General features: G+C 39.5%; 1 protein-coding gene across 1 annotated transcript in view; it reads right to left on the bottom strand.

Annotated features, from left to right (window-relative positions):
- LOC307266215 (disks large-associated protein 2-like) overlaps nt 1-21881 on the bottom strand; it is a gene marked incomplete at both ends in the record, with an annotated part of 96715 nt that overhangs the window by 42728 nt on the left and 32106 nt on the right. The window contains one exon of the mRNA XM_080048190.1: nt 1241-2397. Within this exon, the coding sequence (XP_079904316.1) occupies nt 1241-2397 (1157 nt within the window). The remainder of the gene's footprint in view (nt 1-1240; nt 2398-21881) is intronic.

The raw sequence follows: 21881 nt of genomic DNA, 5'->3' as shown, positions 1-21881 counted from the left end.
CTCTATTTAAAATGTTGAACAGAACAGCACCATTTCTACATGTTACGGTTGCATTGTCAAAAATCTCAATGTAATTTGAAATATTTAAGTGTTTATTAATGGAGACTTATAATGGCAGTAACACTAGCACAAGTAAACATCAAATATAAGTTACTTCAAACACTAATTTTACACACAATTTAAGATAAAACTCTTTAATAAATGTTTTAATTCCTAAAGCTGTAATCTGCCGGTTAAAAAAAAACATACTTTGTAAATATTACTGTGATGTCACAGTAAAAGACATCACAGTAATATTTACAAAGTAAGTTTTTTTTTTAACCCTATATTTCTCTTTCTGTGATGTCACGAGAAAGAGAAATATAGGGTTAAAAAAAACACTCTTTCTGCCTTTTCTCAGGCTAGGATGAACCGATTTCAATTTTTTTCGCACATTTATACTACATAGGATCTCAGAATTCAATACACCTTCATATTCAAACCGGTGAAGTAGGCCTTTAAGATGTTGTTTCTAGTGGCCGTAAATGTCTTTGCAGGCGCTTAGCGACCAGAGTTTATTTAAAATCCGAACATTATTGACTGTTTGAAGTCAAAATATTGTCAGTTCTTACCTGGAGAACGGTTTCTCTGTGTGTTCTTATCCAACATTGTGATCCAGAAGTTATGAGAAGTACAGATAGAGAGATTCTGTTTCGCTACGCTGTCGGCACAGTGACATTCACCCAGGCATGCCTGCTGCGTTAGATTGTATGAGGAAAATCGGGAACTTCTGAAATGGCAGCACACACAGTGTGCAGAATGACCTTTTTATCAGTTTTGAAAATGTGGGACCTAGGACCATGTCTTATACAAACCATTGACTGTATATAACACTTAAAAACAAAATAAAATAACTAACGGATTTACTGGAATGCACACAGGTCTGAACTACTGTACTAATGAGTCTGAAGCTCCCATGTCCTGAGTAAAAGAACGCACCGCTGCAGCCCAGCAAATATGAGGTCGCCCCTCCGATAGTACATTATAACTGGGCAAAGAAACAAATATAAGGGCTTTCATCAGTGGGTCATATGCTCAATCACCGTTGTTTAAACTCACTATTTGATTGATAGGAACTTAACAGACAATAAAATAGATGGTAATGTTAAAGAGTGCAACTTTAATATTCCCAATTTATTCTTTTCTATTTTGTTCAATTTCTATCGCTTTGAAAAAATAAATGAAGTATAGTACGACTCACCTGCAGGTAGTGACATGTCCGCGATGAAGGCTTGAGGTCCATGTGCATCATGGGTTTCTCTAGATTAAGCGATGATTTCCTGTATGCCTCCTTGGCTTGGCTGACAGTCAGTGTTGACCAGGAGCTCCTCTTCATGAATTTGCCCTCGGGTGCCATGGCCATGCTCTCACAGGCCGAGCATTTGACATCATTGTTACTCTTAGAGGTCTTGAGTGACAGGTCTCCAAAGTGGTGACTGTGCATGGAGTCTGGGTAGCAGTGGCTGACATGTTCCCCGTGGTGCCGGGACATGATGCTGGGTGTGCGGTAGGTGCTGTCACTATCCAGGTTGTCATCAGAACTCCACCAGCCGCCAGAGCGGTGCTTTCGTTCTTTGCTCTTGCTCCTCTTGCTACCATGTTTGACAGAGTGTTGGCCATGATGGTGATAACCTCCTGCTCCGCCACCTCCTACCATATCACCTTTTGTACCATTCATTTTGGATGATCCCTCAAGGGAGTGGGACTTGGTGAAGAGCTTTTGGACAGAATGAACAAGGTGTCTGATGCGGCCAGGACTCTCGCTGCGTTGCTCAGTGGTGGTGGAAGTGCGCTGGTACTGTAACGTGTGGAAGCCATCGCGGTGTAGTGGCAGTTGTTTCTCAAACTGGTCTAGTAGGTTAGCAGGAAGGCGGTTGCTTTTGGTGCCAGCGAGATGGGAGGAGGCGGCTGCCGCGGCTGCAGCAGCAGCGACAGCCGGTGAGGTGGCAGAGGCTGTTATGGCAGCGCAGTCATCCCGTGTGGCTGAGTCATAATACTGAGAGCTATAGTGCATTCTGGGGAAGGTGCTGCTGGAGATGTGGTCAGACGGAGCGGCTTGGGTCATCATGACAGGGGGCATCATCATACAGTCCGAGTGGATGGAGCTACGTGGGGAGTAGCGGTGGTGGAAGTCCATGGGGCAGCTCTCTGTGGGACTGAGCAGGTAGGAAGAGTGCCGTGGGTCAGAGCCATGGTGCGCATGGAGGTCATGGACGCGGGGGTCATAGTCCATGCCATAGGATAAAGGGATCTGGTGCTGGGAGCGGCTGCCCGATAAGCCCTTCATGTTCCTGGCAGGAGGGAGGCGTCTGCCTTCATTGAACTTTCGAGACGGGGACCAAGGAGAAAACTTCTGGTCTGTTTCAGAAAAAAGAGGGAAAGAAATAAAGAAAGAAAGTTGAAAATAATGAAATAAGACACAAGCTAGTTACAGAGTGATAGGTCTGAACAATCTTGAGTCCATTCCAAATGCACAAAAGTTAAAATTGCTATTTTGGTTTTCCTTACAATTACAAGCGAGAATATAAATACTCCCAGGGGATATTCTTTGCATTCATCCAACAATAAACATTTGTTGACACAACATATTGGAGGTTTTTTAAGCTCAATGAAAGGGTATTTACTTCTGGTGTATAAATTATAATTATAAATGACAAAGTACTAATTATCTCCTTCCTGCTGATGACTTGATTATTGGATTGAATATCTTTTGCACACAATTTTGTTTTCAGATGTCTACAGATGATTTTCATTTCTATGTTATTTGGGGAAGGAAATAACAGTAGATTACATGAAGACAATACTGTAGCCATATTATCAGTGAGACTGTTGTGAACATGAATGATGAATAGTATTAATCGTGGCACATTGATTGCCAGTTAAGAGATTCTTGACAAGAGAGACAGGAAAGAGTTGACTGAAATAGTAATGATCATAATAGAACAGAATGGTGAGTCAATTGTTATCTCAATCTAAGTATAAATAACGTTAAATTCCACTGTAAGGTAAGTATTACTTTGGATTTTCAATAGACGCTAATCAGTGATGGCCATGTGTTTTTTCTTCAATAGCTTCCAGTTCACATGACCCAGTGTCACATGAAATTATTCCAGAAAATACTATGCAGGACACCTAGGACACAGTTGTTTACATCAAATGTATTCTCTTAAATGTTGCTGTCAATGTGCACCAGATTGATGCATTTAACTTAAAGGTATAACATTTTTCTTCTGGGAGAATTAAGTAGCTTTTTAAACAATTTTGGAATGATCTCAAATTATTTTGCCCTTAATGGTGAAACCTTCTCTGGCACCCATTAGATTTTCTATATTTTGTTGAAACAATACATGCATATACAACATTTTTAATCATCAACATAACATTTAAAAAAATAATATGTGCTAGAAATGCACACACACATTGAGGCTGTTCCCTTATATACATTCCATTTTGTCCTGTAAATCTATTAAACTGAGCCATTATTGCACAACCCTTTTTCATCTTAAATTTGTCAAACCGGTAGATACTGTTAAAGCGCCTTGAGAGTCTGCCATTCCCCTGTAATTAATTACTTTAAGTTCTCTGCAGCAGGAAACCCCAGTCTGGAACAGTGCACATCGTCTTACATAACATTTGGGATGACTGATCACACACACCATTTTCAAAGGAGCCCGAAATAAGATGCACAGTTGTCATGGCAACTGCTGCTGAAAAACCCAGGCACTGTAATAGGATTTTCAAGGTTGTTTGGGGAGGATCCCAGCGTAAAAAAAATAATAAATAAAAAAAGGAAGGAACATACAGAATGTAGCATAGTACAGCCACTGCAGAAATATTCGCCATGTGGGCCACTGGGTTTGGTAAATCATTCACGATGTTTTGTTGCGTACAGTTCAAATGGATGATGAATTTAAATATGTGTCAATAATATGGCTTTCCGAATTTAAATTTTCCTCAGAGGGATACCCAGACTCACATGACCTCCCTTTGTAGTGAATATCAGTTTGTGAAAAGAACAATTTGTTGGCCCGTGACTCCATGGCCCGTTTCATTGCGAACTGTCCGGGTAAAAGGAAGGGGAAGGCCCAACCCAACTTTACTGGCAGCGCGACGCAACATGTAAAGTATATTGTTGCTCACTTTACATGCCTACACCAGTTGTTATCAAATTCAGCAATCATGTGTCGCTATATGGCAACATGAATATTACGGAACCCGAAAAACAGTTCAGATACATGACATGTTTGCTCCCACAGAGTAGCATTTTCTCCCTACAATAACCACAGCATTCTGATAACATATACCTTCTTTAGGTGGTTTGATTACTCCATAATTTATTTATTTATTATTTATTATTATTCTTTCGGACAATTCCACACAATACACAATAATCAGCTGTTAAGAGTCTAATCTTTCAATCTAGATTGGTCTATTTAGCTATCAACTTGTTAATTTCAAGTAGATACAATTTGACAAGGATCATTTTCCAAACGGAGACAGAAGGAAGAAAATAAACTACCAACAAGGTCCTTGAACATTTCACTATATGAGTCAATCATTACACATATACAGAGTATGTCTGCAGTGTAATTATTTACTATATTACTTTGTCCATTGTCCCTCCTTACAAATACATCCAGCTACTCAGGGGTGCTGTTGCTAAAATGGAACTTCATCTTTATATAACATACACTATATGGTATTGATTGAACCAGAGCAATGATTGTTATACTTTAAAAAAACAGATTAACAAATTCAATATTGAGCTTAATTATACCAACATTTGAGAAAACGATCACTAGTTTGGTTGTATTTGTGCATTTAAATTGTATGTCAAGTTTGCCTTTTTGTTCACATGGTGAATGCAAAGAACACAGTGAACTTAATGTGACTTAATATAGCAGAAGGTGAGCAAATCCAAAATATCTTAACAGCTGTGTTGTCCAAAAACTCAAAACTAAAGGCAAAATGCATACAAAGGATACCTATACTATTTTTAACTGCAGCATTTTGAGATCATCTTAAGGTTGTAAATTGGCATATTGATTGATGCTTTTACCTAAGAACGTTCTGACTGCCAATATCCTTAACTATTTTATCCTCTGGGAGCTGATTTATCCCCAAGTTAAGGAAACTATTTCCCTGTAGTTCTTTGCTTTTTAGAAAATGTGCAACATTCGCAACACAAAGTGTTTGAACTCAACATTCATATCAAGCCATTTTAAACTATTGAACATTAAATGTACAGTGAAATGAAGTAGCCAGTTAAGGGTTTCCAAATAGAGCAGGACGCCAATGACAACTCCAGTAGTCTGAGGATTTGAAGGTGGTACAGTCACGTCATGGAAGTTCATATTGTATAACAACTTGGTCTGGTATTACAACACAAACAAGCACTGACTGTCTGCCCGAGGAGGCTTGTGTCATACAATATTCACAAGAGATCACTCTGTAACTCCTACTAATACATGGTGGCCATTGCACTGTTGTCTGTATGTGGGGTTCAAGTTCAAGTTCAAGTTAGTTTATTCATCAAATGCACAACATAACAGGCAAGCAGTCATAGCTGGCAATGAAATTTTTGTGTTCCAAGCTCTCCTCAATAATGCAACAATACAATTTTTAAAAATAGTATAGAAGATAAGAGTAAAAAGAGTAACAACGTACAGTGCAATAAGAACCAAAGTTTAGTTCAAATAAACCTAAAATATATGTACAGTGTGTATATGTGTATACAGACAGACAGTAGTTAAGGGGCTTGTGGAGTTCAACATTCTTGTTCAACATTCTTGTGCTGCTCGAAAAAAAGCTGTTCTTGAACCTGGTGGTTCTGGTTTTGATGCTCCGATACCGTCTGCCTGACGATAGCAGAGTGAACAGTTCCTGGCTAGGGTGGCTGTGGTCCTTGAGAATGCTCTGTGCTTTTCTCCAACATCTTCGGGTGTAGAGGTCCTGTATGGATGGCAGATCAGACCTGGTGATGTGCTGTGCGGTTTTCCCGACCCTCTGCAGAGCTTTGCGGTTGCGGTCGTTGCAGTTTCCATACCAGCTGGTGATACAGCCGGTCAGGATGCTCTCGATGGTGCATCGGTAAAAGTTGCAGAGTATTCTGGAGCCCATACCGAACCTTCTCAGTCTGCGGAGGAAGAAGAGCCGCTGTCTTGCTGCCTTGAAAACACTGTCAGTGTGGTGTGACCAGGGGCCTCATTTATAACGGTGTGCGTAGAAACCATCCTAAAACATTGCGTCCGCAGAAAGCCAAAAATGTGCTGCGCAAAAAAAAATTCAGATTTATAAAACTGTGCGGCGCACAGTTGCACGCAATCTTCCCTTTATAAATACCCACCTGCGGTGAATTGTGCGCAGACGATCTCCACCCCGTGTCCTCCCACTTCACCTCCCAGTTTCATCCCACAATCTACCATACATGGCGAATGCTAAATAGCTCCTGAATATGATGACGCACTTAATAAGCACGGAATTTTGACTGACATGAGGAAAAAAGGGAGGCAACGCGGCCGCAAAGAAAGCGACTGTGAAGGAAGAAAGCCTGTGACGTTGTGCATGTGCTGAAGAAACTGGCACACACACATACACACCCGCGCGCTTATCACATATCATGATTGGCACAGTCGTTGTAGCCTAGTCTTTGTAAAGCAGTTTCGCCCAACTTTGTACTGTATGAAATATCACGTATTAGCGTAGGCCTACCTGTAGTCCTATATGTAGGCCTATATAAAATATGGTGTGACAAGTGAAATAATGCCTATAGTCAATTCGTCAGATTATAGTTATATCTTCCAGGGTGAATTGTTATGGGAAAGAGATGTGTGTAATGATTTGCTAAATTCATAACATGATTTTATCTAACGAAATTACAGTTTTAATTAATATCTGTTGGGCTTAACTTTGTACAAAACTACTTTTTACACACCTTAAAATTTGCTCTCCCGCTGGCCACTCACGGAAACACCTCCCGACGTATAGGATATTATTATAAAGTAGCGCTATAAGATTCAACTTATAAAATATAACCAAAGCATGTAGACCTAGGCTACTTGATAAGTAATTCAACCTACATCACAACTGCATGCCATAGACTACAGTAGCCATATATTCACAACTATAGGTAAGCTTATATATTTTATTGACTAAATATATTGGGTGCCAAGCATAATTTGTCTGTGTTTTTCTGATGACTGAGCTTTATTTCGTGGTGTTGCCATTGAGTGTCGCTGATTCCCCGAGTCAGGAAAACCTTGCGGTAGCTCTACGCATGGTCGAAGGTTGGCGTAGGAATACGCACACTTCCCCGCAAATAATGTCTTTATAAATACCAACGTTTGCCACCGCACATTTTCCCGCAAATTTCTTCCCGTCTACGCAAGGTTTTTGTTCGCCGCAAGCTTTATAAATGAGGCCCCAGGACAGGTCCTCAGTGATGTGTACTCCAAGGAACCTGAAGCTGCTGACTCTCTCTACTGCAGCCCCATCTATGTGGATGGGGGCATGCTCTCCTCCCTGCAGCTTCCTATAGTCCACTATGAGTTCCTTTGTTTTGGTGACGTTGAGGTGGAGGTTGTTGTCATGGCACCATGTTGACAAGGCCCTCACCTCCTCCCTGTAGGCTGTCTCGTCATTGTTGGAGATTAAGCCGATGACTGTGGTGTCGTCAGCGAACTTAATTATTTTATTTGAGCTGTGTGTGGCCACACAGTCGTGCGTAAACAGTGAGTAGAGGAGAGGACTGAGCACTCAGCCCTGCGGTGCTCCAGCACTGAGAGTCAGAGTGGAGGAGGTGTTTTTGCCTATCCTCACAGCCTGGGGTCTGCCCGTCAGGAAATCCAGAATCCAGCTGCATAGGGCTGTGTTCAGTCCCAGGTCCATGAGCTTGGTGATGAGGTTAGAGGGCACTATAGTATTGAATGCTGAGCTATAGTCAATAAAAAGCATTCTCACATAAGTGCTCCCCTGGTCCAGGTGGGAGAGGGCAGTGTGGAGGGTGAGGGCGATGGCGTCGTCAGTAGACCTGTTTGGCCTGTAGGCGAACTGTAGAGGGTCCAGGGTGTCAGGCAGAGAAAAGGTGATGTGGGTTTTGACTATCCGCTCGAAGCACTTCATGATAACCGATGTAAGAGCTACGGAGCGGTAGTCATTTAAGCAGAGGGCTTTTGATTTCTTGGCCACAGGAACAATGGTGGTTCTCTTGAAGCATGTCGGGACCACAGATTGTTGTAGGGATGTGTTGAAGAGGTGAGGGGTAGGTGACATTAAGGCAGGGGATTCCAGCAGGCTCAACAAACAGGTTAAAACAATTGCTGTGACATAGGGCTGATTCTGGATACACTGCTGGCAGTATAACAACATATTAATGTCCAAACAGAACAGATTTGGGATACAGCCTTTTTTTCATTTTATAAATCAAAATATACAATGTACAGGTCTTAAAAATGCATTTTTCGGCATGTTTTGAAGAGGAAAATGTCTCATAAATCAGACAATGAACAACATATGAATAAATCCTTCTGTAATAACCTTCAGAATAGTGCTAAGAATGATTATGTAAAGTTTAGTTGATGTAAGTGCTTTAGAATTTGATTTGATATATATATATATGTGTGTATGTTCTTTGGCTGGCTTACTTAATAGAAATGTTTTTAGTTCTGATTGGTTTTTAATTGTATTCAATATTTAAGGACAAGAGGTTCTAAAAATGCAAATACCCCCTTGTGGCGCTTCAAGGCAACTCCATAAAACATTAATGAGAGCTTTCCTGTGTCATATCTTATGCAACAGCTATTGTGGTGCATGATCAACAGGATTTTTCCTCTCTGCCTTAAATGTGCTTCTGTCAGCACCTGATGCAGCATGTAAAACTTTTTGTTTTCTGACAAGGATGCCACACACCGAGGGAGAGAGATTAAGGCTAGCGCAGAGGAGAAAAAGAGAGACCGAAGGGAAAGCCTCTCTGCCTGCTTTGCTCTTTGGGAAACCAGTGTGCTGCTGCCTGCTAAGTTGAAATCCTGCCGCTATGCTGGAGACAGCGCCTGGCCGGCATTTCCCAAGATGGTTGCATAACTTGGAATAAATTAGGCCTTCCTCCTCCACACTGAAGATGCCACATTGAAGAACATGAGCAACAGGCAGCCAAACTGTAGAGCATGAATCACACTGTTGAAAGATAACTTCCTTGAGATAATGTATCGATCACCGTAGCGCAAAACTGCCATTATTCAATCAATAGCTATTACTCACTGGAGCTGTCTTCTAGTGACCTCAGGTGTCAAATTAGAAAAACAAACCATCATCAACTCAGGTGAGTTACAGATTTGTTAGATAAAGGTTTACATTTATAATGAAAAACAAGCTTGGAGCTGATATGAATACCATTCCAAATCCATGCCAAAAAAAGACTGCCGGATTTTATCAACCTCAATTTCTAAAAGTCTTGGTAATACCGAATAATGCGATGTAATTTCGTGTTGATTATGTATTGGGTATAAACCAAACTTTTCCCAGATGAAGCACTGGCCAAGGTTTTAGTATATCAGTGATTCTTGAGAACCGGGACAAAAGGCCGTCTTCAATAGTAACTGAATTTATGATTGAAAATAAAAATATTTTAAATTCTAGATGTTATTAGGGATTAAAGGGATCAAATTTATGACACTTGTTATCTTCTCACGACGTCCAAAACAGTGTCCACAGAGAAGGGTTCAATCATTCATATTCAATAAAACCTATTAAAAATGTACTTTAATGATTAAAAATAGCTTTTTTCATCAAAAGCAACACTAAATAATCTCTCATATCAATAACAATTGTTTTTCTACAACACATTCATGTTTTATAAGGTTGGGTGGTGGGACGCCTTTTGTCAACACCGTCAGACAATTCATTAAAATCTAATAAAATCAGGCAAAATGAGGGGCAGCTATCACTATGAAGGACTTCTTTTCACATTCTATTTCTGCAGAGTGCATTAGAGTCAGACAGGCTCTGAGAAGTGTTGTAGTTTTAGAATATTTTACATTCCAAATCTTGAATGTCCTGCATCACAACCATGACATGTTAACACAGACTTACAATTTCTGAAGAAGTTATTTGAAATGTTTCGATTTTATTTTCCTGAAGTAGTTCATACTAGCACCTAACATCAACAGAAAACCAAATGGCTATTAGATAAACTCCATTTGTTTTGTTTAAGAAACGTTAAATATGTCAACACTCCAGCAGATTTTCTGTCCGACGGTGGTGACAGGCTAAAGGTGTGAACACACTGCAGTTGGCCGCGCGAATTGCAGGTTCCGCGCCGTGTGATCATATTGGGTCATATTGTGTCCGCCACCCGCCGCCCAACCAGAGTAGCCTTCTCTACTCTGGGGATATGCTGGTGCTAACCGGTGCTGAGGGGACCAGTCTGCTGTGCTGATGGTGCTTTACCCAAGCTAACCGGTGCTAACTTGGTTCATATAGCAAAACTGATAGCTGTACACAGCAGGCAACAGACACATAGGCTATTCACAGAACTTAAGGGAGCAAACTGTGACTATTATGTTTTCATCCATCTTAATTTCCTCTGTCCGTCTTCCCGAAGTGAGTGACGTCGGGAGGAGCTCAACGCTGATTGGCTATCGCGGCGTGAAAACTTCAATATTCTCAACTCCTGCGCCGGCCGCTCATTCGCGCGGAGTGCAGTGTGTTCGCACCTTAATGACAGAGTTGACATTCAATGTGAAGGCATCATATTTGGGTGGTTTTCAAGTTATTATTATTATATTAAATATAGAAATAGGGTTTAGTTTTTCTAATACTGTATTTATGGAAACTCTCGCAATCTTCTTTTGTCATGGAGTATTCTTAAAAACGTACAGGATGCTATACACAATGAGGCGATTTGGTGTGAGTCTGTTAGAGCAAGTCTGATTCAAAAACTGTAATGTAAATCTTGAATTAACGCTCAACCAATAATATGCTGTTATAAAATCACTGTAATTGATTATTCTATGTATTTCATGGTTAAAATGGCTACATCTGGGTTTTTGTCACCACCCTCAGATATGTCAAATCCATGAGATATACTTGTCAACTCTGTCACTTTTCAAGAATCACTGATGTCTGAACTGCAAGTGTTACCACTGATGGCTTATTTAGAGACAACTACAACTGGTTATAAACCAAACTGAAATTAAAATATGAAAGGAGCTTTAGGTTCACCTGCCAACCACCTCAACAGAGTAAAATAATTTACAACAATGGAAAAGGGAACCATACAGTTTAACATAAACTACCTTTACAAGCCCAGAGTAACTGCGGTTTGCCAAAAGCCATTTAAGGTCTTACTCAAGTGTTAAATGGGTACTTTTCACAGCCTATTATTTGGTCTACCTTTTGCCATAAATAGATATGCCGGAGATGGCCTGCCCACGGCTAAAGAAACCTACCAAAAATATATCCTGAAAACATTTAGACCCACTTTAGTTCTTTTGACAAAGTAGTAGTATTCATTAATTTTCTTTGTCCACTAGTTGCTATTCAGAGTCACAGGTTCCTATCTCAGCATGCACTTTATGGGAGGCAGGCAGACACGTTTGGACAGGTTGCCTGTGCATTGATACAGTCAGTCACTGACATTTAAACCTACAGTCAATTTAAAGTCTATGGAAAGTGTGAGAAAACTCAAGACAAACTAATGAGTGTCTTAGACAAGTAGTTATATACTATCTTTTAAACTTAAATAGAAAATGAAGTTGCCTTTGACTTGGTTTCTAGATTTGAATAGGAACTAAAAATCACAACAGTGGGGGCGCCCTTAGCTCAGTTGGTAGGGCGTCCCCCCCATGGGCCTCGGCCAGCAGCGGACCCGGGTTCGATTCCAGCCCGCGGTCGTTCTCTGCATGTCACTCCCCTCTCTGCCCCACTTCAACTCTGTCTCTACACTATCAATAAAGCATAAAAATGCCAAACAAATACCCTTAAAAAAGAAATCCCAACAGTAATGACATGTAGCAAGTGTTTACATGCACAGTATCCTGGTTGTGATCGGATCAGATATCTTATCTATGATAAAACCATATCCTGTTTTGGGGAAAACCTGTATCCTGGCTGGAGAACTCTGCTAGAAACTTGGATACTGCATGAACACACCTCGACTGGCCAAGCTTTTTTGATATCTTTGCACAAATACTTTTATCACTTTTCAAGCAAAACAGCCAAAATGCTTTTTTAGACAGACTGTCAGAAAGTGTGCCCCAATTTAAATCATTTGAATAACTATTGTATAATACAGTTCAGCTGTGAACACTCAAATGTTGGAAAATATGTGGACAATATGTGGTAAAAACTAGTGTTTCGTGTAACCTGAACTGCCCAGCTGTTTATTCCAAACAACCAGAGAAGGTTGCATTATCTACAGTGCTAGATGAGCAATGCAAAGGTTGGTAAATCCTGGCAATCATTTGATTCATATTGTGATATAGCAAATGGTAAAAGTAAGTAGCTAAATTAATATTTACTGAAATCGAATAACCAAAACATCTTACTGTTAATAAAAGGATAATCACTCTTGCAGTACTGCAGATACAGCAGGAAGGAGACTTTTTTTAATGGCAACGTGTGTTTGCTCATACACACAGGGACAGCAGTGAAAATTATATAAATGGAAAGAGTGTTAGACCCTAGACAAAATCATGTTCAATTGGATGTAGCTTTGCGGCAGAGGCTGCATATCACCTTTTGATAAATCCACCCACTTCCTCCCACTGCTGCTGCTCTCTGCAGGCAGACACTAGCTGATGCTGTAGTGATGCCACATACCCCGGACACAGCCTTAGTCTCTTCTCTTTGCCCTTCAGTGGAAGGAAACTCCAAATAGGGAGCTCATAATCCATCACTGCTCACTGTGCAGCAGCCTGTAAAACCTCCCACACTGCATTGATTTAACACCAAAGATAAAGTGCTAGCTAGCTGTAACATAAGATCCCCTTAGTGTTTATGTGCATCTCTGAATACATGTAAAGGCCAGGACACACCAGTCCGACTACCCGAAAATGGAGTTTGCCGATTCAGGCAGCTCCAGTCTTCCCGTCGTGGCCAAAAAAGTGCAAAGAACACACCAAACCGACTGCTGACTTTCCGTACGCTCTGCGCTTGCGCGGGACGTAATGTCTCCATAACAGCAGGCGGCGCTAATCTGTATTGTGGCCCGAAAAAATACGGAAGCCAGAAATGATGGAACGGCTCTTTAGACCATAAACATAGATAGAAATACGTATTTATATTTATGGACCATAAAGAGCACCATTTTTAGCAGAGAGTGTCGAGCATGGTGTCGAGCAGTCAACAAGGGTTGATGCATGTGAGTACTCGCTGAACGAAACAAACAAACACATTAAAACAATGGCTAACTGTTGTTAGCTATTTGTGCTACCCGCCTCACTTCCGGGCTTCACTGATTCGCTAGCCCTCCACAAATCAAACTGCTCCAACTGAAAGACTGCCCGCTGGGCTCAAAAGAAGCCTGACGACATCTACGACGACCGATTTCACGGCACACACCAAACAGATTTGTGTCCCCGCCCCCTCCAGACTCTATGATGCCGATTATCGGGCCGTTGTGTCTGGGCCTTAAGGATCTGTATGAGTATTGTACTTTTAGTTGCATAGTAGAACATTCTAAGCAGGAGAAAAATGATAAACTTGGGTCTGAAATTAACCCACCAATGATCTCATGATGGACTGATAAGGTACACTTACATCAAGTCAGCCATGTGAAATGACCATAAATGGTATAATCCCCTCGAAATTCAGTCTGCCTCATGTCACCAAGTACTAATCCAAACCTTTCCGGCCTTACTGACAATGTACCAAAATATATCACTGCTGAAAAACTCAATCCTAGGTGTAGGAGGCTTAGGTTTGCCTGTCCTCCTTTATGTCCTCAGCAAATGTTGACACATCTCCATGGAAACTGCTCATATGTACAGTATGAAGCTGCAGCAGATGTCTCACTTTGAGTTTGAATATTGAGACATCCGTAACGCCTTCTTGAGTTGAGTGGGATGTCCTAGCCTTTGCCAACAAAGCATACACCTCAACATATTGTTCTGACATTTATGATCATACGGACAATACTGCATATGTACCTATGTACATTTACTCAAGTATTTTAAAACAGTATTTTCTTTTCACACCACTGTATACTTCCGTTACCATTTGTCTTTAGTTACTTGTCACTTTAAATACTGAGGTTTTTGCATGTAAATCTTGTGAAATATTATCTTGTTTTGTATATTATACAACCCAATAGTATATACAAGTACAGCTGAAATGATTAGTTGATAAATCAATTAGTTGCTTGAACATTTTGAACTATTTTGAAAATGGTTTACAAAATGTAATGATTCAAGCTTCTCAAGTGTGAAGATTTATTTTTAGTAATTCATTTTTAAATAAATTTGAAGTTTGGATTATTGGTTGGGCAAAACAAGCATAGCGGTGTTACTTTGGGCCCTTGTCAGCATGGTGAAATTTATTCCATTAAGTACATTTTCCCGATTTTACTCGTATTGGTCCGTGTCGAACATTCCTAGTTTGGGGAAAAAAGAAAAAAAAAACGTTATGGCTTTCAGGATGTTATAGAAAAAAACATTTATTATGGTTAGAATGGCTAAATAGCTAAGATGTTACCATCAAATTCAGGGATAAGTTTTACTGTGGCAACAACAACACTTTCAGAAAAACACCACCAGACAAGACACATTAAAAATGTAATTTGGGAAACAGAATTACTTTTGCATCAAAAATGCAGTAAGATACAAACAGATAATGTACTTTAATAACCTGTATACATGTAATACAGGGTATTTTTTAATGTGTAAAAAAGTGCTATTTAGTCTGTAATTAATACTATTTACTTCAACTGTATTGTTTCCCTCATGCAATACATTATGCAATTGATCTCTAATTATTCCATTAAAGGTGGTGTAAAATATTTCTGCACAGTCAGGCATTGTGGTACTTGATGATTTGTTTAGTGTGAGGAAACAACATGAAATGTAAAACATGTTTCTTTCTAAAAATATCCTTATAGATGCAACCACATAAATAAAAAAATAACTCTCTTACAATATACACCTTGACATAAGATGTGTGGTGGGTGACGTATATCTTGCAGTTTGTCCTATCATGCACAACCGCATAAAAACACAATATCAACTCTGTCACACATTGGCCTTTATAGCAGCACAAGTACTTCATTGAAGAAATCCCTGAAACCCTTTCACATTAATTCTAGCAGCAACATTATCACTGACGATGACTGACAGCTTTTAGCGTGCGTCAGCAAAATCCCTCAGTCTTCCCACATTGTAGACATAAAATGACACTGAAACAATTATTGCTGTCATTATCATACTTTAACACCCTAATAAAGGGATTTCTATAATATTCATAGGTTTTTCTGATTGTTTTATTATATTGTAAAATAATTTGACAACATTGTATCAGCTTGACAATAATTGGCAAAGTTGTGTTTTTGTAGTGGTTCCCGTATACCTTTTCTAAATGGCTCAACAACAATTGCTTAGTGGTTAATTCTAGAGAAGTACATTTTAATCTTCTATAGTTTATATTGTTTTTTCTTCACTATAAGAAAGTAGTTTTATTTGACACTGGCATTTTCGACCATTGCTTAAAGATCTCCTATTATACTACTTTTCTGGTCTTAATTTCTTGTTAAAAACTGCTATAGAGCAAACTGACACGAATCGCATCACAAAAAACCATGTAGGTTTTCGGGAAACTCTTCCTCTCATCTGAGCGAGCACAGCAGTCTGCTCCACACTCGGCTTTGTGCTTCTCCGACCCCTCCCCCCCCCCTCCTGCAAACCCCACTCCGTTGTGATTGGTTACCTTCCTTCCGGAACACTTTCAGCAGCGCGCGGAGAGATTTGAGAGCAGGAAGGTGGGGGCATGGCCGGAGCTTGCCTGAGCAGCATTACTATACATGGAAACATCCGCTTTCGTGACGACAAGAATATCCGGAAATTCTGAACCGATTTGAACACGTGATTGCTCGACCGGCTGCCCTAGTGTTTAGTGCTCTGCACAGCCACCCCAGACAGTCAGCAGGGAATACGTTTAAATGCATGTACGTCATTATTTGATAAGCTAGTATGGTTAAACATGACTATAAATCATTATAACAAGGTTTATAGGTCATAAAAGTCAAAAAGTATCATATGTCCTCTTTAAAGTTAAGGACATAATACATATTTAAATATAAGATTATCGCTGCATTTCATGGAAATGTCCTTATAATATTTTAGATATTACTGTGGTGAGAGTAAAATACACTGTGTGTAGGGGAGAACGGGGTAAGTAGGCACACTTTTTACTCTAGTGAGAATTGCTCATCACCAAAACATCTGTCAATAGCCATTCCTACATTAAATTGAAGCTTAAGGTGTTGGCTAGAAATGTGTGTCTCTCTTTTTTTCCAACTTATTGTAATGAAGAAGTAATTTACCATCAAAGACACTCTGACACATTGTGACAACCAACCCCATCAAGGGGTCGGTTGTCACACACTATGGGGTTGTTTGTCACAATGTTATCTTAATGGGAAAAATCTTAAAAAGAAGGCAAGGAGGCAGAACCAAATTTGAATGTTTAATTGCATTGTCAAGTTGACAAATAGGCCTACATAACGTTCTGTAGCCTTGGCAGCTGGTCTAGTTTGGGATGCACTGGGTTGTTTTGATTTTGTTGCCCTTTTTTCTTTTGCTTGCTAGCTGCCTTTTCCTGCTCTATTCTTTCCTTCTCTGGGGTGTCAGTGAGGATACAGCTTGACAATTTCTTTCGTTATTGGGTTCCTTTTCTGGCTGCAGCCTTGAGATAACATGTGACAACCAACCCCCCAAAAAATTTGACGACCAACCCCAACTTGAATTTCTTGCTAGCATCAAGGCCAACAACCATCTGACAACTAATTAGCTTGCTAACCACAATCTAAACTATAGTTTACCCTTCACACTTTCTGAGGGTAACAAGTGTTTTGTTATAAACCCATTGTGTAAAAGCCTAGAGGAAAAATACTGAGAAGCAAAATATTTTGAATTTGACATGAAAAACACAAAACATCCTCTCACCTGAAATGCAGCAGTCTAACTCCAAGGAAGTCTATGTATGTGACCTCTGATCCCAATTCTGGACCTTTTTTATATCAACATTTCAGAGCTAGCGCGCTCTGGTGGCGAGATATAACGAATGTGACATCCAACCCATGTGACAAATTACCCCGTTCTCCCCTACACTACAGTTGTTTTTCCCTTTAAAGAAAAGACAGCCAGCCCAATAAATATAAACTGTGAAAATAGGTGTTTGGGTGTAAAGTGTCTTCCAGACGGTTTTATATGTGTCTGAATATTGCCGTGAGGAAAACCCAGACCTATTTAAAGCTTATGGGCTGATGACTATTGGCATCGCCATTAAAATTCTGTAAAATGCCTATTATAGTGATATATTTATATTATAGCTGCACAGCAGAGCAGCTCCAGATGGGATGTTTCACACCAATCACTTGTAAGAATATGGCATACCAAGTATTCTGAATAAAACTTAAAAATGTTTGCACACTCATGTAGGACTGCAACTTATTAATATATATATATATATATATATATATAAATATATAAATATATATATATAAATATATATATATATATATATATATATATATATATATATATATATAAATATATATATATAAATATATATATATATATATATATATATATATATATATATATATATATTACAGAGCCAAAGAGACATGATTGTTTGTCTGACCAAAAGTCCATTCCGTACAGACATATCCAACTTAATGTAATGCAAGTTCATGAAAAGCAGCAAGACGTAACATTTGTGGAAGCATAACGGGTTCACTCATATTCAGTGGTAAAGACGAAGGTGTATATTAAATCTAGTGAAGTCAAAGTAAGCAGCTGTTTAATTCATTAACTAAAACACCAGGGCACTGCAATTTTTTTTCAAGCTGCTTCTGAACAAGCAATATATCTTAGGCATGTGCAGGTCTAATAATGTGACATTTTTTTGATCTATGTCAAAATGTATTCAGCCGTGCAACTCATTATATTTCATAGTTTTTCGTGTTGTCATTCTGCGTTTGTCTGTGATGCTTAATAGAAACCATGTATTTTAATAGACAATTTTAAACACACTCTTTTGTAAGGGCTTCCAGGTAGTAATAAAACCCCAACCCTAGCAATTTGAGGACGAAGATAGATGATGCAAATTCAAACATGTTTTTCTTCTTTCAATCATCAGTCAAGGTACTGGAGAGGGTTTCCACTTGTGGGAATTTCGAGGTGCACCACTCTCTTAATTAGGTTGTTTTGTCATGTACCGCTCCATCTGTCATGAGCCTACTGCAGCAGAGAGAGAGAGGAAGAGAGAGAGACATAGAAAGGATTTAGGGTATGGATGCAGAGAGGTGGGGTGGAGAACAGCTTATACTTCACCACTACCTGTACAGCCTGCACCGAATTGGCAGTGTGAAAAGTAGAGCTTTAACGATAGCTGACCAAATGCGAAACACATAAAAAATAAAGAACGGACCTGAGGGATGTGCTGAAGACTGATTTAACGATCCTGTACATTGCTGGAGGAACTGCCGTGAGGCCTACAATAAACTATTTATAAACCTAAGCAGCAGGATAGCCCAACCCAGCAATGCTTGTTTAGGCAAACAATAGAAAACGAGGCTAGCCTTTTAACAGAATCACAGGAGAGAGAAATTTGCATCTACAGTTACTTTATTACCATAACTAGCACATACAGAGGCGATGGTTTGTTGGGAGAAAACACTCTGTTCTATTAGTGTTAACCTTTGAAGTTTATAGCACTTCAAGGGTACTGTAAAGAAAGACAACAGTGTATACTATCACATCAGCTATTAGGGTCATTTAGCTTAAACACCTTTTTTTAGTAGTGCAAATTATTCAGAATTAAGAATTACAGTCAGGTCATTGAGGTTGCATCAGGGTGTTGTTGAGACGTCCAGGCCAGGTCGTACCATTTGTCTAACACTCAAGAGAAAGTGGGGTAAAGACAAGTTGCTGTGGCAACCATTTATCATTTGACAAAGGATATTAAGGGCTGCTTTGTGAAGCAAAAAAGATGACAAAATAAAGGAAGAATTTCAACATGCTTATGTGACAATTTAAGATTGCACTTAAAGTGTTTGTTTGTTTTTGTTTGTCGGATATAAGCTATCAAGTTGCCAAGCTTACTTTCAGATGCAAAAAATTATGTAGTACATCTCTGGATCACTTTATACCCCTGTTTGTTTTTGTATTGTTGTTAAACTGTCATGCCATCTTTCTCTTTGACACAGCTCGCAGTCGCAGGAGTAATACACTTCACATGGTCGTTTAATTGCATTATTGGTTAGAGTTGGTATGGGCATCTTTGGATATTTGTTTCGCTAAGCATGCAAGAGAAAAAAGGAATACATTTATAAAGGAAAAAATGGAAGAGGTTGTGTATTTATGATTTACATTCATGTCCCTCACAGTAAATGTGAGTTGACATGTTTGTTGAAAGAGAAACACATTTGTTCTTTGATTCTGAGTGCTTGTTTATAATGTTTGCAATATGGCAGACTGGATAAAAAGTGTGGTTAGGTTTTTAAAAAAAGAGCAGTGCCAAAACAATTTCATGCAAGACAAGTTATTTTTAACATGAAGATGATTCCCTTGCAGCAGGGTATGGGACTGCAGATTTTGTATTCTTAGTTTTATATTTCAGTTTGTATTCTTACTCTTATAATATCCTATAATGGGAATGAAGATTGCATATGCAAATACATCGCTAAACAATCTGAATCTGAATTAGAAATCAAATTTTAAAAAACAATCCCAGAACCAAAGCTAGCCTCAGCTCTCTATATCTTTTGATGCTCAAAGAAACCTGACATCACTTCAGCCAACGTGAACCTGCGTCCACCAGGTCCCAGGAGTCATTACCGATGTCATGCATGAACACACAACCACTTCCAACAAACACATCACATTTGTTTGGTCGGTGTTAACCTGACAAGAGGTGAGAAAGCCAATATTAGGACAAACATATAGGCCAAAGCTCACCTCGAACCCAGACAGCAGCACACAGCGGGTGCACCATCTGCTGCTACAAAAAATATACATATTCAACACCAGCTTGTAGCCCTTTTATGGAGTCCTTATCACTGCAAGACTTCGAAATTATATCTAAAAATTAGGGCTGTCAAAATAAATGCGTTAATTTTGGAGAATAATTCAAATTATGTAACACGTTTGAAAAGAATTAACGCCGTTAAAGATCTCCCATTATAGGCTACTACTTTTCTGTTCTTAATTTCTCATTAATGACTCCTATAGAGCAACCTGACACGAATCACAGCACAAAAAACTATGTCGATTTTCGGGAAACTCTTCCTCTCATCTTGGCGCATTCAGCATTCTCTGTCAACACTCAGCTTCGTCCTTCTCCGCCCCCTCGCCACCCTCCTGCCAACCCCACTCCGTTGTGATTGGTGCTAGGTGCTCTTTAATGCAGTTTTGTTTACTTCCTGTCAAGTGTTCGCATGTGCAGCCAAACTACACAAAGCGAGCCGCCTGGTTAGTTAGAGGAAAGTCACTGGCAACATACTCACTCCCCCCTCCTGTAGTCTGTGGTGCGCGCTGTATGTGTCTTTACCTTTACCGCTATGTGAAAACAATGAGAGGGGGAGAAGAAAAAGACGAGACGGCCTCTTATGACAGGCGAACAAACGGGGAGGGGGGCGCGCATGACGGCGATAGCGGCCGCCGTACACAGCATGGACTTTATGAGAGGAAGGCTACACAGGCGAACGAGCGGGGGTCGGAATATAATTCCGACTTCACGGAGAGTTTTTGGTCCAACGTCACACAACCATGGCAGCACATTTATTATGGGCAGCACCAAGGGAGGTAGCCTATACCTGTGAAAGTCTAAGTCAAGTAAATTTGAGAAACTGTTGAACATTATGGACAATAACATGCATCCCTTACACATTCTTGTGTGTAAACAGAAGAGTGTTTTTAGTGGGAGGCTACGGCAGCTAAGCTGCAAGAAGGACAGATTCAAAAACACTTTTTTACCTACTGCAATTGCACTTTATAATGACTCCCCTTTAAGTAAGGACAGATGACATTTAAACTTTTAAGCTGCATATCAATTGTAGTATTGCACCTGTATATTTGCACACTTGATTGCTTTTTTATTATAATTTTTATTTTCCTATCATACCATGCACAGGCAGAGCTAGTATGTCTGTACTGTTATCTACGAGTAACAGCTACTTATGCACATGGACCATCCATACCACTTTTTTAATCTAGGCTATGTATTGTAGGCTCATGTTTTTTGTATGGGTGGGATATGTATCTATATGTGTTGTGTTGTGTGTATATGTATGCTGGCTGCTTGAACACCTAAATGTCCCTGCTGGGATGAATAAAGTATATCTTATCTTATCTTATTTGCCTGTATTTTTTATAAAATAAAACCTACTTAACTATTATAGAGCAAAAACTACTCTGCATGTAAATAGGGCTGGCCCGAATTATTCAAATATCCGAGTATTTGTTTGTTAAATTAGTATTCGGAGCTTTGAATTTTTGAATTTAGAATTTTTTATTTTATTTCAGACATATCAAAAACAATACAAAACTAAATGAAAAGCATAAAAATACAATAAACAAAATTTATGTTTAAATGACTTCACAAAAAGAGCTCAATTCAGTATTCGGAATACA

Source organism: Ammodytes marinus (genome assembly GCF_949987685.1).
Source record: "Ammodytes marinus genome assembly, chromosome: 19".
Classification (NCBI taxonomy): domain Eukaryota; kingdom Metazoa; phylum Chordata; class Actinopteri; order Uranoscopiformes; family Ammodytidae; genus Ammodytes; species Ammodytes marinus.
The sequence above is the reverse complement of the archived record's forward strand: the minus strand, read 5'-3'. Positions and strand labels throughout refer to the sequence as shown.